Source organism: Euleptes europaea, chromosome 4, assembly GCF_029931775.1.
Source record: "Euleptes europaea isolate rEulEur1 chromosome 4, rEulEur1.hap1, whole genome shotgun sequence".
In the NCBI taxonomy this organism is placed as follows: Eukaryota; Metazoa; Chordata; class Lepidosauria; order Squamata; family Sphaerodactylidae; genus Euleptes; species Euleptes europaea.
Window position 1 is genome coordinate 10,332,693 of NC_079315.1, and position 16,246 is coordinate 10,348,938.

Here is a 16,246-nt window from a genome sequence, read left to right on the forward strand (position 1 = left end):
CTCCCTTTCCCCAGGCTCCTGAAAACTCCTCATTGCAATGGTCCAATATGGCGTCCTTCTTCCAGTAATCATGGCAAGCCTGTGAAGTCTGGAAGCATTCATGTATCCTCCGTGTTTGGTGCTCTGCTCCGATGCCTTCCACTCTGGCTGTACAGAGATGGATTACACTGTCTAGATGCCAGTTTGGGCTGTAGAAAGTATATAGTGCCCGGTCAGTCAGTCATTTATTACAACAACAATCTCCTTTGTTTGCATAAAATCGAAACATGGGGTGTCTGCATAGTAACATAGAATTATTGCAGTGGAGCACTTCTGACAAGGATAAAGCATAATTAATAAAAGGATGGCAGAATCAATAAAAGCCCTCAACTTGCTATAGGAGCCCCGTGGCACAGAGTGGTAAGCTGCAGCACTGCAGTCCAAGCTCTGTTCACGAGCTGAGTTCGATCCCAAAGGAAGTTGGGTTCAGGTAGCCGGCTCAAGGTTGACTCAGCCTTCCATCCTTCCGAGGTCGGTAAAATGAGTACCCAGCTTGCTGGGGGTAAAGGGAAGATGACTGGGGAAGGCACTGGCAAACCACCCCGAGAACAAAGTCTGCCTAGGAAACGTCAGGATGTGACATCACCCTATGGGTCAGTAATGACCCGATGCTTGCACAGGGGACCGTTACCTTTTACCTTGACTTAACTTGCTTACAAACGTTCATAGCAAGTCTCAGAAATTGTGCTACTTTCTCCAGTATAGCAGAAGAGTGATTATTCAGCAAGAAAAGAGCATTAAGACAATCAGGAAAAATTGACTTTTTTGTCAAAATAGGGCCTAAACATTTGCTGAGAATTTCTGTATAAAATCTGGAGCGGAATAAGACATGTACGATTGATTCAGTGCAATTATTACTGCACGGGCAAAGTCTCTCTGATAGGGGGATTTTACAAAATCTTCCTTCCAAAATCGCAGATGGCATGACATTGAATCTGGCCAGGGAGAAGGCTCTGCGTTGCTGAGGGTCGTAAAGGTGGTACAAATATGATGTAGGCTCATATATATTAAAGGGAATCCCTAGACTTAATGGAGAGCAAGTCCTGTTAGCAGCACTATTAAGAATTTGAAATCTAATCTGTAATAGTCTGCGTTTTATTGTTTGAAATGCTTCTGTATCCGAGAGCATAAGCAACGAGTCCAATGGAAGGCCAATGGATTGGATTTTATTCTCAATGTGAGCTGACCAATTGGAGGCATGTGATTCCATCAGCATATGATAGACAAGAGAAGAGGGATCGGTCATTTATTAATACGGCACATAGCCAGTCATATACAAAAGAACAGAATCGTCGACTAAAATCCCATCAATATTAGAACCGGAAATTCCAAATATAAAGATATAAAATATATAAATACAAGTATAAAAAGTATAAAAGACATAAAATCCTAAGAGGGCGCTACTATGTACACAGGTATTAAGGTGTCATCCCAGCAATTTGCGCCTAATTTTGGATGCGGCCGCACAAAATTTAGCAGTGTCTATGGTAATCCTTGGATTTTCATCCAAGAGCAGCTTCCTTGCCCTCTCCACCTCCCGAGTTATCAGAGAGCCGGTTAGTCCGTGGCCGGATAAATTTGCTACGGATCTCTTCATAGTAAGGGTAGCGGATGAGAATGTGCTGCATGGTTTATATAGTGCACTGAATTGCCCCTCTTTCGTAAGATGCTTTTAAGTGGGAGTTCGATGGGCCCTTCTCCAAATGTGTAAGGAACTCTTTCCTAATTTTAGATCTCCGTATGCCTTACGCATTAGTCTAGCTTTATATTTATTTAAAGATCTATTCCAGTGAGATGTCTCTGGAGGGAGTAGCTTGGAAAAGCCGGAGCCTTGGTGTTTGGACTTGAGAACTCCCTTCCTTTCAGTTCGTGGATTCAGGTCCCCAGTGTGGCTTAGGTGTTTTCCCATCGCTCCAAGAAACAAATTTATTCCCTTCTCCGCTGTCAACTGGCGGGGGGGGGGGGGTCAGCCTACTTGAGCTTTCCTTGATGGCCAGCTATTACATGGGGTCGCCACTCAGGCCTCCCTCCCCAAAATCCTCCTGGGCCCCAGGGCCTCGCTTTCATTTCCCGGTAGTTTTACAGAGGCACAAAGTAGCGCACCCCTCTCTAGCTTTCTTCCACAGTCCCCAGTTGGTCGTTGGGGAATTTGGAACAGGGCCCTACCACCTCTTACCTAGCCACGTCAGTGATGAGATGAAGAGCTGAACATACATGAAGCCTTATACTGAATCAGACCCTCAGTCCATCGAAAGTCAATATTGTCTACTCAGACCGGCAGCTGCTCTCCAGGGTCTCAGGCAGAGGTTTTTCACATCACCTCCTTGCCTAGTCCCTTTAACTGGAGATGCCGGGGATTGAACCTGGGACCTTTTGCATGCCAAGCAGATGCTCTACCACTGAGCCACAGCCCCTCCCTTCACATTTGGTGGTGGTTCTTATTTCATTTCTGCCTGCTGTGAAGGGCAAGCGATTCTGTTTCGTTTCCTGAAGAACAGATTTTGAGCGTGCAGGTTTACCCGGCACTTGAAGTGGAATTCTACGGCGCCGGTCTCGGGCTTGTCATTGGCCCGGTCCCCTTGACGCCCGACACCGCTTCCTAGAAGACGGGGATTCCTAGAGGTATTGAGCATGTTTTGCTTTGTTCCAGTAGCCGGATTGAGCTGGGCGACGTGACGCCACACAACATTAAGCAACTGAAGCGGTTAAACCAGGTCATCTTTCCTGTCAGCTACAATGACAAGTTCTACAAGGATGTCCTAGAAGTCGGCGAGCTCGCCAAGCTGGGTATAAGATCTTGATCTTGGTTTCATAGGTGGGAAGGGTGGAATAATTGCCTGCCTTTGTTCTTCTTTGGGTTTCTGTTTGATCCAAAACAAACCTGCGGTACCTGCAACCTCTGTTCCCAAAAGGTTCAATTACCCAAATTGTATGGGGCCTTTTCTCCCAAACATTGGCTTGGTCACATGAACACATAAAGCTGCCATATACTGAATCAGACCCTTAGTCCATCAAAAGTCAGTATTGTCTACTCAGACTGGCAGCGGCTCTCCAGGGTCTCAGGCAGAGGTCTTTCACATCACCTACTTGCCTAGTCCATTTAACTGGAGATGCTAGGGATGGGACCTGGTAGAGCATCTGCATGCCAAGCAGATGCTCTACCACTGAGCCACGGCCCCTCCCCTTGGTCCAGGCGGCACACAGAACATGGTATATTTCAGTTATGGTTAGTTCGGGACACCGGGATTCATCTCATAGAGTCACTGGAATCCTGGTTTGCCTTGACCAGTGCCGGTTTCATTGCTTTCTCTCTGTAGCCCGGAAGAGCTTTGTCAGGGAACAATTTAGGATGAAGTCAGGGTGCTGGCATTAGTTCGTCACACAAAACCCGACTGACAACTAACTGGTTAATAAAGCAACTTCAGATCCTGATTTAACAGACCCTAGGCCCAGTGATCGAGAGCCCCGTGGCGCAGAATGTTAAGCTGCAGGACTGCAGTCAGAAGCTCTGCTCATGACCAGAGTTCGGTCCCGAGGGAAGTCGGATTCAGGTAGAAGAAGAGTTGGTTTTTATATGCCGACTTTCTCTACCACTTAAGGGAGACTCAGCCGGCTTACAATCACCTTCCCTTCCCCTCTCCACAACAGACACCCTGTGAGGGAGGTGGGGCTGAGAGTGTGTGACTAGCCCAAGGCCACCCTGCTGGCTTCATGCATAGGAGTGGGGAAACAAATCCAGTTCACTCGATTAGCCTCCGCCGCTCATGTGGAGGAGTGGGGAATCAAACGCAGTTCTCTAGATCAGACTCCACCGCTCCAAACCACTGCTCTTAACCACTACACCACGCTGGCTGTCAAGGTAGCCAGCCCAAGGTTGACTCAGCCTTCCATCCTTCTGAGGTCGCTAAAATGAGGACCCAGCTTGCTGGGGGTCAAGTGTAGACGACTGAGGAAGGCAGTGGCAAACCACACCGTAAAAGTAGTCTACCTAGTAAACGTCGGGATGTGACGTCACCCCATGGGCCAGGAATGACCTGGTGCCTGCACAGGGGACTGCCTTTGCCTTTAACCCAGTGATGGTCCCTCAACGGCTCGGGAGCCACAAGCGGCATCTGTGGCTGTTCTGAGCACAATTCCCCAATGTGGCGCTCCTCCTGTGTTTCAGGAGGGTGGGCAGGAGCCTTCCCCACTGGAAGTACTGTGGTTGGCAGTCGGTTCCCCCCTTGAAACGGCTGCCGCCAGAGGTATGGCAAAGCTGCGAGCCTCACTGAGTTGCAGCCTTCATGCTGGGGATGGAAGTCAGCATGGCTCTTTGGGTTGGTGGTAAATGCAGGCGTGGGTCTCTGCGAGCTGCGGAGCAAGCACCGCTACCCTAACTTACAACAAGTTAGCGGAGTGGCCTGCATTTAAGCGCACTAACTGTGGTTGAATTAAGCCATGGTTTTGCACGGTATGTGAACTCAAACCTCTGGGAATTATAATGCAGTTAACACTACTTTTGTGCAGATGTTTTTTCCTGCCACAGGTAATTGCTTAGGAGGCTGTCGTTCATCTTTAACACCCCCCCCCCCGCCATGGTCCCAGATCCTGCTGTTAATTTACTTTAGTGATACCCCTCGTACAGCCAATTCAGCTCTGACCAGTGTCACTCTAAGACTAAAATAGAGGAAAATGTTTATATATATATATCTGTATAAACAATAGAGGATTAGTAATTTTTAATCTTAGTGAACTTGGGAAAAAACTTGGCAACTGCCGATGTAATATTAAAATCCACCCCTGCTAAAAGAAACCTTACATTGTCCAATTCACACCTAGGGTGCTCAGATAAAAAGGTTTTATCCATCTATCTTTTACCATATTGAGCAGGTCACAGCTGAATAAAGAATGTTGAAGGGTGTCTGTTTTATATATATAGTTGAATTATATATATATAATTTGCATAAACGATAGAGAATTAGTAATTTTTAATCTTTTAGTAATTTTTAATCAACTGGGGGGAAACATGGCCACTGCCAATGTAATATTAAAATCTACCCCGCTAAAAGAAACCTCAAATTATCCAATTCTCACCTAGGGTTCCTGGATAAAAGGTTTTATCCATCTATCTCTTGCCATATTGAGCAGGTCACTGCTGAATAAAGAATGTTGAAGGATGTCTATTTGACCAGAACCCACGTTGACATGCCACCTTCCCCTTGCGTTTGTTTGTGAGCTGAATTTTTTTGCCCTGAACCCAACCCCTTATATCTGCCCCCAGTACCCTAAGGCCTTTTGGCGAATCAGAGGTCAAAGTCAATGTGCTTCCTCCCTGTGTTTGTCCCCTCTTCCCCACCCCTACTTTTGCAGCCTATTTCAACGACATCGCAGTGGGTGCCGTGTGCTGTCGAGTGGATCACTCCCAGAACCAGAAACGGCTGTACATCATGACGCTTGGATGCCTGGCCCCTTACCGAAGGTTGGGAATAGGTAAGGCCGTCGTGCAGAATGGCCGGATGACTCTTGGGGGCTCTTGGGTTGTTCGAAATTCGTTGCTCCCTCGTGGAGCTCCCTCACACAGTGTGAGCCGGCAGTGCGCGTGCTTGTGCTGCGAGATCTTGCAAAACCCCAAACCATTTGCTGCAGAAGAGTAAAAGTGAATCTCTTTTTGTCAGTGTGAGCCATTCGGGTGCTGTGCCGGAAATACATTTTTAAAACGGCACCAGATAGCTATTAAGCTTCTGCCTCATGGTATTTACATTCAACCGGGTGGGGGGAAGAGTTTGATCTGCTTGTATGGCTTGCCAAGACTAGGGATGGTAACTCTTTGTCTCCCTTCCGTTTCAGGAACTAAAATGTTGAATCATGTGTTAAACATCTGTGGAAAAGATGGCACTTTTGACAATATCTATCTGTGAGTACAAGTTGTGGCTCTGTCCCTGGATATTGTAGGACACCAGGAACCCACACAGAAGGGTTGAATTCTGTCAGATGCCAGCCACGGGCTATGAATGAAAAAAATACTCCCGTTCAGGGTTTTGTGCTGATACCTCAGGTGTGAGAAGACTGACTTTCCAGCACTGTATTTTGTTTTGCCTTTGGTATGGGAGAGTATTAATTGTTTTTACTGTGCAATGCGAATGCTTGAATGAAATACTGAGACAAATATTTAAACTGTTTGGCAAGTAATGGCCTCTTATGTCCGGATCCTTTTTGAACACATGAAGCTGCCTTATACTGAATCAGACCCTTGGTCCATCCATATCAGTATTGTCTGCTCAGGCTGGCAGCAGCTCATCAGGGTCTCAGGCTGAGGACTTTCACATCACCTACTTGCCTAGTACCTTTAACAGGAGAAGCTGGGGATTGAACCTGGGACCTTCTGCATGCCAAGCAGATGCTCTGCCGCTGAGCCATGGCCTCTCCACTCGTGTACCAGGTCACCAAGAGATTGCTGCTAGGTGTAGGGTTGAGGCTTCTTCCCTCCTCAAATCCTGCCCTCCTCAAACTTCACCACAAAAGCTCCTGGAATTTCCCAACCTGGAGCTGGCAACCCTAGCCAGGCCTGGCCCAAGTGAGTCCTCTCTCAAAGGCCAAAATAGGCCTGGAAAGGGGCTCTCCCCCTGCCTTTTACTGGCAGAACCAAGCCTGGAATCTGAGGGAAATCAGTTGCTTAAAGCCACATACACTCTTTCTATCATTTTTGGCTTTTTAAAACTCTCCCAGTGTATTTTCTTTAGATTTCAGATTTTTCCACAAACCCTTTTCAGGTTTGTAGAAAGATCTGTCTTGCCCTGTTCATGTTTCCAGTCGTCAGATTTCAGTATCCAAAGATTTGCCGACTTCACTATCAGATATATAGATTATTACAGTAGAGGGTTTAGGGCTAGAGACCTCATCAACGGTGTCAAAACTATGCGTTGAGTTGGATCCAGAAGTGTGTGTGGAGTTGCTTTTGTTTTGCTGGTTTCCGAGCATCCCCCGTCCCCCAGGAACACCCATTTTGGGTTGTAGAAGAGGCAGGGAAGTCATGTGCCCCAGTCCGAAATCCCTTCTGTTAGTGGAAACCGCCTTTGGATCCATCCAGCGTTGGATGTAAGATGAGTTAAAACGTTAAGGCACCTCTGTTGTACACTGCTTTGTGGGATTTTTCCAACCTAGGAAGAATGAGGGTTTTGGTCTTCATCTTCATTTATTTTTTGTGTGTGCGGTGTGTGTGTGGGGGGAAGGTACCACACAATTTAAAACAATAACCCCAAACAACAGTATGATCAGACGTGGGATAAATCAGGCCATTTTCCTATGAAAACAACAGTATTCAGTCAGTGGCCAAGATCACGAGCGTTTGAGCATGCCAAATGGATTTTCTGACTCTTCTCCTGGAATGGCAGGTACAGTAACTGCTTATCATAGAATCATAGAGTTGGAAGGGGCACCAGGGTCATCTAGTCCAACCCCCTGCACAATGCAAGAAATTCACAACTACCTCCCCCCCCCACACACCCAGTGACCCCTACCCCCTAGATGGCCAAGATGCCCTCCCATCATCTGCTTCAGGTCATAGAATCAGCATTGCTGACAGATGGCCATCTAACCTCTTCTTAAAAACCTCCAGGGAAGGAGAGCTCACCACCTCCCGGGGAAGCCTGTTCCACTGAGGAACCACTCTAGCTGTTAGAAAATTCTTCCTAATGTCTAGACGGAAACACTTTTTGATTTAATTTCAACACATTAGATTCAAGAGTGCCTTGCAACATGATAACGAGGGGCTGCTTTTTTGAGAAATAAGCCCCAAACACTCTTCGGCGTTCAGAATTAGTAGTGTTTTGCTTTGGCCCCGGGCCTGTATTCATTGTGTTCAAGCATTTTTCACAAACAGGTGAGCTGTAGGTGGAGGGTAAAGCTGAGATTGTGGTTTTCTAGCGAAGTTTATCAAGGCAGGGAAACGCCCCTGCTGGCTTGATAGCTGGTGGCAACGGAGAATGGCTCCAACAGATTTAAATGTGGGGCCTATCCGTCGGTGTTTCTCCTGCTCGCAGAGCACTAGGTTTGGGTTTTGGCTTTCAGAAAATGCTAACGCCTTTTGTCCTCGGCTTCTCTTCCCACCCCAGACATGTCCAGATTAGCAACGAGTCTGCCATTGACTTCTACAGGAAGTTTGGCTTTGAGATCATCGAGACGAAGAAGAATTACTACAAGAGGATAGAACCGGCAGACGCCCATGTGCTGCAGAAAAACCTCAAGGTCCCCTGCCTTGGCCAGAACACAGATGTGCAAAAGGCCGACAACTGAACAAAAAACCCCAGTGAACACTTTTGTGCACTTGCTTGTCACCAAATAAGGAAAGAGAGGCCTCTTCTCCCCCCCTCCCCTTTCTCCTAATGTGTGTTGTATCCTCTCCAACAAATTAATAACTTTCTGAGGATTGTCCAGTTGTGTGTTTGGGTTTTACAGCTCTACTGTTTTGCATTTTTTTTTGGGGGGGGGGGAAATGTGCATTTCTGGTTGGGGGGCGGGAAGGGGGGGGCCATCAGTTGGTCTTCCAGAAGTCAGTTTTTCTTCAGTGTGTGCGATTCTTCCCATCGATGGGCAAAGTTGAAGCAAGACCTTGTATTCAAACTCCTCCTACCAGGCGTCCTTTAAAAAAACAATCTGGAGGCGGTTGCCCTCTAAAATTCTGAACTTTGGCCCCCATTTGCCTCTCCGTGAATCGCTCTCTTAGCTGGTCCACGGCGTTTTTGAGTTTCCGCTTTCTCTGTTGTATGCTGGGGAGCGGGCCGCGACGGCCTAGGAGATCCATCTTGCTGAGTGTTTAACACCCCCCCTCTTTTTTGTGTGCAAGGTGAGGCAAGTGTTCCTTGGACTGTTGTAAGTGAGGATTCAAAGTAGGCTGTGCCATCTTCAACTTTTCTCCCTTTCATTATTGGTGTTGCAGTGCCGGTGGGGGGGACTTTGGGGCTCGGGCATCTGAGGTGGAACCAGACAATTTTAAGACTGGCAACGAAGATGAGCACGTGACCCTTGCAAAGCTTTTGCCTTGGAAACGGTTCTGCTGGTTTGGACTCTGCTTGCTTGCTGAGAAATATACTTTTAAGATAGAGGATGGTTAAAACTGGTCCCCCCCCCCGCTCTTCTGAAGAAGACTCTGCCACCCCTCTCAACGTTTTAAAGGGGATTGTTTATAGGACGCCAGTCTGAAGTGGCCCATTGGGAAAACGTAAGGGTTCAGGAAATATCTGGTTTTCCTCCTCATAATGTAACATCAGACCTGTAGCCTACTTTGTTGAGCTCTCGCTTTGTATTGTGTTTATGCTTTCGTTTGCGATTTCAAGCTTCTAGTGATCAGTACAACGGTCGCCAGCTTAATCTTACGACTTTTCTCCTCGTCGGGGGGAAATGTACTGAGAAAAAAACAATCTGCCCCGTCACCTAAATCAATATTAAACTGTATTACTTTCCTGTTTTTGAACCTGAGCTGTATTTTGCGCTTTTCTGCTTTGAAAAAGCCCTTTTATCCGGGGGGTGGGGGTATGGGCTATTACAGTATAATTTTGCTAGCAGGGGCTGTAACTTCACTGTGATACCGAAGTGAGAACTAAGTGGGTCGAGATGGGGAAAATGCGAGTCATTTGCAGTATTATACAGTCTTGAATTGCCGAAGAATCCTTAATCGGGAGACCTCAGAACCCCCTGCTGTTCCTTATCGGGCTGGAGGGAATCTCCAGGAAAGTCCGCCCGGCGCATATTTGCTTGGTATGTACAGATGTTTGCATAACCGCCTCTTGATTCTTCTGATCAGAACATATCTCAGCCTTGTCCTCCGGAGGCCTTGTACTGGAAAGGTTCTGGTGCTGCTTCCCTGGTCATACCCTGCAAAGTTTTGTGCTGTGGTCACCGAGAGGTGGTCATCTTTCTGCGGTGATGTTGAAGCCTATTTCGAGTGGTGACGTTGAAACCTATTTCAAACTCAAAGTGCCAACATTGCTTCCCCGATCTGTTGTTGGGCAAGGCCAGGAGTTTTGGTGGGGAAGGTACTACATTGGAGAATGTATGTACAACGTAAGTCACTGCCTGCTCTTCGCTGCCTCTCCTCTTATTTTTCTGGAATGGAGTGGTAGATTTTTGGAATGGGCGGATGGCTTGTTTCTCTTCGGATCCTTCTACAAATCACTTGTTTTTACAGGCTGTTTCCCCCCCCCCCTCTAGGTTTCAAGAAAATTCTAGTGCGCAACCCTTCAGAGTTAAATCTTTCGTTTCTAATTTTTGTTTCCTTTTAATCACCGTCATTTTATGAATGTATTTCTCTAAAAAAAAATTGGAATTTCCACTGTACAGTCAACCTTATTAAACTATGTTGTGTAGGAGGCGGAAGGAGATAAAACGGGAAATCGAACGCTTCTTTTTCCTTGATGAACAGCCCTTTGTGTGACTGTTCCTCAAGAGCACACACAGGCTGTACTCACAAAGTCCTTCAGCTGTATTCCTCCAGTTGAGTATGGCTTGGAAACGGAGAACTTCCCTTTGGAGGTTTCGCTCCCTTTTTCGCGTGCTGCAAAATTGGACAGGTTATTTTTTTTTGTGGGGGGAATGTCTTTGTTGTTTGAAACAGCGTCGAGCAGGGGCTTGTCTGAAATGGGTGCATTAATGCTCATGTGATACCGTCAGTGCTTCTCAACCTCTTGAAAACCAGCACCTGCGCAGCTCTGAACTCGTCGTGAGGTTCTTAGCAACGATCACCAGCACTTCACTTGTGGAAGTTTGCAAAAAGCGGGGGCCGTGGTGTGACTTGGGGATACCCAGCTGTAAGTGTCAGTTGCCGGTGGCTCCATAGAGCGGTCTCCGAGTTTCATAGAGAAACTTTCCGTATTAGATAACCATGATACGGGGGATAGAAGCAGCATCCGGAACTGACATCTTTTGACTCTGTGGCGGGGGGCAGGAATGGTGGGCGTATTTTTGTATACACAAAGTGGCGGGGATTACTTGATCCAGTTAATGGTTAAATATGTCCATTAAAGATGACATGCTTTTACAACTGAAATAAATTCTAGTTATGTTTCATTAATTTGAACGGTGCCCTGTGATGACGTCCGGTGAGTTCATCCACCAAGCCTTCATGCAATACAAAGAAAATTGACACATTATCTCATGAGATAATGGGATGCCCCCTCTTTAAACACCACTGAGATAAATGGGTTACCCCCATTTTGACGAGGATTCCCGCCCCCATAACAAGAGACAAAATAGCCCCCTTTCTGCAGATGGATAGAGACCCAAATATAACATTGGCCCTGGCCAAATATCTCTCAATCATATTTTTTGACGAGAATTCCTGCTACCATAAAAATAGTCCCCTTTTTGCTGATGGATAGAGACTAAATATAGCATATAATATAAAAACCCAAATAATATAGAGACCTAAATATAGCATAGAATATAAAATTGACATACTATCTCATGAGATGATGGGATGCCCCCTCTTTAAACACCACCAAGATAAATGGGTTACCCCCATTTTGGCGAGGATTCCCGCCCCCATAACAAGAGACAAAATAGTCCCCTTTCTGCAGATGGATAGAGACCCAAATATAACATTGGCCCTGGCCAAATATCTCTCAATCATATTTTCCTCTAAGAAATAACTGCTCAGGACCTATGGGTCATGGGAGCAAAGAAGGAAAGAAAGAAAAGAAAGCAAGCCTCCCTGCCCTCCATTACCCTGCTGCTAGGATCCAAAGTCAGCTTGAACTTCCAAGTTCATAGTGGATTTTTAATACGGACTGGAGTCTGCAGCAGCAGGCCCTGCTTCTGAGATTTTGGGTTTTGCTGACAAGTCACAGCCGACTTCTGGAGACCACTTGGGGTTCTCAAGGCAAGAGATGAGAGTTAGGGGATGGTTTGCCATTGCCTGCCTCCGCGTCACGATCCTGGTATTCCTTGGAGGCCACCAATGCAAATCCTAGTCCGATGCCTGGCTTAACCACTGCGCCACACTGGCTCTCACTTGTTTGCGGATGTGTTAATGCCCAGTCTGCTGTAGCGGTGAGAGTGACTGTGTGTTGTGTGAATGGGTTCCCACCACTTGGACGACCCCCCCGCTTCTTACCTCTTGGATATTTGGGAACGTGCTTCATCTTGGAGTCAAATCCTCCAGACTTCATACCTTGCTATCGAGGTGAACAACAAGATTCAAGTGCAGTAGCACCCCAAAAAAAAAGCTACAGGTAGTCCCCAGTGCAAGCACCGGGTCATTCCTGACCCACGGGGTGACGTCGCATCCCAACGTTCACTAGGCAGACTATGTTAACGGGGTGGTTTGCCAGTGCCTTCCCCAGTCGTCTGCACTTGATTCCCAGCAAGCTGGGTCCTCATTTTACCGACCTCGGAAGGATGGAAGGCTGAGTCAACCTTGAGCCGGCTATCTGAAACCAACTTCTGTTGGGATCGAACTCAGGTCGTGAGCAGAGCTTTTGACTGCAGTCCTGTAGCTTACCACCCTTTGCCACGGGGCTTGGTAGTTAGCGCCTCAAAGACCAACAGGATTTCCAGGGTATGAGATTTCGAGAGTCCCAGCTCCCTTGTTATTGGGGTGTGAGAAGCCTTAACTTGGAGAAAAAGTGGCATGAGAAAGGACTCCCCCCCCCCCCATCTCTTGCTCTATACTAGTAAGCTCCCTAGGGATGTCCTGAGGTGGTTCGTATTCAGGGCACATTGCAAGGTGAACATGCCTTGAGGGTAGCGGCCTCTTCATGTGAACAGGTCTTTAAACTACAGGGAGGCACCTATTTGGGGAGGGGCTGTGTCTCAGTGGTAGAGCATCCGCTTGGCATGCAGAAGGCCCCAGGTTCAATCCCCGGCATCTCCAGTTAAAGGGACTAGGCAAGGAGGTGATGTGAAAGACCCCAGAGAACTGCTGCCGGTCTGAGTAGACAACACTGATTTGGATTTACCAAGGATCTGATTCAGTAGAAGGCAGCTTCGTGTGTTCATGTGTATTCTTTATGACTCCTCTCAGATGGTTTTTTTTGTACTTCAGGAGTACGTTTTGCCTTAATTTCTTTGAAGTACTTTAGAAATATTCTGAATAAATGCACTGTTTGTTGCTTGATCTGCAGTTATGGATTCTGGCCTTTTTTTTTTTTAAATTCATTCTCTGTGTTGGGCTTGAACATTCAGTTCTGTTTCGTGGTATAGCGGTTGGCATCATATTTGCCATCAGAAAGCCACTCACCAGGTGCCGTGGGTCTGGTTCGTCTGAAGATGGCTCCTGCTCAGCGATGTGAGGATCTCTTTAGTGGACGGGATTCTTGTGTCACATTTTTTTTTTAATTATATTATTTGTAGTCCACCTTTCTCACAGGAACTCAAGGCGGATTATGTTAGTTAAGTTTGGTTTATTGCTCATTAACAAAGCTATAAGCAAATACGCATAAACTTATAAAATACCTAAAATTCATAAATACATATAAAATTATACAAGTTCAACAATATCTCTTGGAGCAAAATACCTGTATCATTTAGCAGGACAGTTTTAAAGCCATTACTTAAGTATTTTGCCACCTGATAAATTTTCTCGGTATCTGTCTCTAGATCTGAAAAGAAAAAAGGGACGATCCAAAGCTCTAAAGAAAGTATATTTTGTTAGAATGGGTATGATCCAGCTGGTTCCCTCTTTATTCCAATGTTTAGAAAAAAGAAGTAGATGCCCTGGGGTTTCAATATCACCAACTCCAAGGCGGATTATACATAGCAAGTCAGTACCATCAACTAAATGGGACATTCAATAACATATATTAGGATATTAGGAATCTGGCACCACTAGAACTGAAGCATAGTGTAAGTACTAACCTGACACATTATTAACCTGACACATTGCCTTATAACGGGTGGGGAACGTCAGGCCCGGGAGCCGTTTAAAGCCCGTGAAATCATTTGGTCTGGCCCTCCTTGGGTCCTGGCAGATCTCTAGCTCAGAAGGATCTATGTCTGGTGATCTGCCGCCCCCTCCCACGGACAGGAATAGCCTCTATTCAAGATGGATGTGAGTTTGTTTTGCGGAGAAAAGGAACCTTCTTTCCCCCCTTGCAGAAGAGTCGTTAGCTATGGAGCTGCTAGGAGCGCCCAAGAAACTGTGTTAACCCTTTCCCACCCGGGCCGTGGAGAAACGTATTCCCTCTTTACTACAAGAGGGCTGGGGGCAGAAGTGGTGACAATGGAGGGGTTAAAGTGGGCAGGACCAGAATGAGCAGGGGGGCAAGTTCTTAACCACTGGTGGTTCTTAACCACTGCCCGGCTGGTGCAACAGACCATCCTGTGCCACCAGGTGGACAAGTGCACCACCGGTTGGATGCCTGCCTGCTTGCCCGCGCAGGGGGGTCATCTTGGGCAGCTGCCTGCTTGGGGCTTGGTCGGCTAATTTTTAAGGTGATAATTTTGTATGGCCCACAAATGATGTTATAAATATTCAAATTGCCGTTGGCGGAAAAAAGGTTCCCACCCCTGCCTTATAAGGAGAGGTTAAAACACTTAGGGCTGTTTAGCTTGCAAAGAAGGCGGTTAAGGGGAGACGTGATAGAGGTCTGTAAAATTATGCATGGCATGGAGAGAGTGGACAGGGAGAAACTTTTCTCCCTCTCTCATAATACTAGAATGCAGGGCCATCTGCTGAAGCTGGAGGGTGAGAGATCCAAAACAGATAAAAGGAAGTATTTACACAACACATAGTTAAATTGTGGAACTCCCTGCCCCAGGATGTGGCGATGGCTGCCAACTTGGAAGGCTTGAAGAGGGGAATGGACATTTCCATGGAGGAGAGGGGTATTCATGGCTACTAGTAAAAGTGGATACTAGTCATGATGCATACCTATTCTCTCCAGGATCAGAGGAGCATCCCTATTAGGTGCTTTTCCCATTGGGCATGAAGGCCTAGAGCGGGCAACAGATTGGAAACTAGCTGTGACGTCCTGGATAGTGCTACAATGAACGTCTGAGCCCCTTGACTTCACTGAGCTTACATGCGGGTAGCTGTGAAATGAGCTCTAGGAAGGGCTTCTTGTGCGTGTGCCTTTTAACATTCTCATGTTATGTTTAAGGGCTGCTTCATACAAAGAGGTAATATACATGTCAGGGAAGGAAATGCACTCTGTTAGCTGTGCCGTGTGGTATAAATACATACATGAAATACATGAAGCTGCCTTATACTGAACCAGACCCCTTCCTTTTATTGACAGAAACCAAGGTTTGCAGGCTACCAATATTGTTGGGGCTGCCTGGCAATCCCAATAATGGCCCCTCAAAGGGAGTCAATTTCTTAAAAAGTACAGGTATGGCTTCTATTGAGAGTTTTTAACCCCCAGGGTTTGTTTTTTTAGGCTTTAGATTTTCTGCAAATTGGACCTTTTCTTGGGCTTATGGAGAGACCTGTCTCATCTGTTCGTGGCTCCAGTCTCTGGATTTAAGTATCCACAGATGGGGCCATATTGACGATGCTTCAGATGGCAGACACTGCAAAAGGCACCCCTGCAGGGTGTGGTTGATCCTCTAGTCTAACCCATATTGGATCCCCAGAGAGATCTTGCGCTTGAGGCTACAGCGGTGTGTCTGTTTCTCTGCTCCACCTCACTCAAGCTGCTGTAGGTTGGCAACCCTACATGGTATGGTGATAACCCTTAAAACACACACACACATGCTCAAATCAATAGTATGGTGACAGCCTGGGGCCCACTTTCACAGCCGGGGCTGGTAACCCTATGTATTCTTCACTTAGAAAAGGTAACTTACAAAACATCAAATTTTACCCCACCTTTACTTCAAAGAGGCCTATACTCTTCTCCTTTCCTCCATTTTAATTCTCACAACAGCCCTGCGATGTGGGTTAGGCTGAGAGTGCGACTGGCTCAATAAGATAAATTAGGCAGCTCTGAGTTATACAGATTTATGGAGCGGGGGGGATGCTTTTAAAGGCACAGGCTGTGGTGTAACATTTAAGTTTTAAAACATTATGTAGACAGCCCTTCATCTGTACACGTGAACACACGAAGCTGCCTTCTACTGAATCAGACCCTCCTTGGTCCATCCAAGTCAGTATTGTCTATTCAGACCGGCAGCGGCTCTCCAGGGTCTCAGGCAGAGGTCTTTCACATCACCTCCTTGCCTGGTCTCTTTAACTGGAGATGCTGGGGATTGAACCTGGGACCTTCTGCATGCCAAGCAGGATGCTCTACCGCTG

At 46.7% G+C, this 16,246-nt stretch overlaps 1 protein-coding gene across 1 annotated transcript; it reads left to right on the top strand.

Annotated features, from left to right (window-relative positions):
• The first annotated feature begins 1,726 nt into the window (after window positions 1-1,726).
• Window positions 1,727-8,478, top strand: NAA50 (N-alpha-acetyltransferase 50, NatE catalytic subunit). Its single transcript, XM_056848405.1, has 5 exons — window positions 1,727-1,746; window positions 2,690-2,826; window positions 5,389-5,508; window positions 5,866-5,932; window positions 8,130-8,478. The coding sequence occupies exons 1-5, from the start codon at window positions 1,727-1,729 to the stop codon at window positions 8,308-8,310; spliced, it is 525 nt and encodes a 174-aa protein (XP_056704383.1). The 3' UTR covers window positions 8,311-8,478.
• Window positions 8,479-16,246: the final 7,768 nt, after the last annotated feature.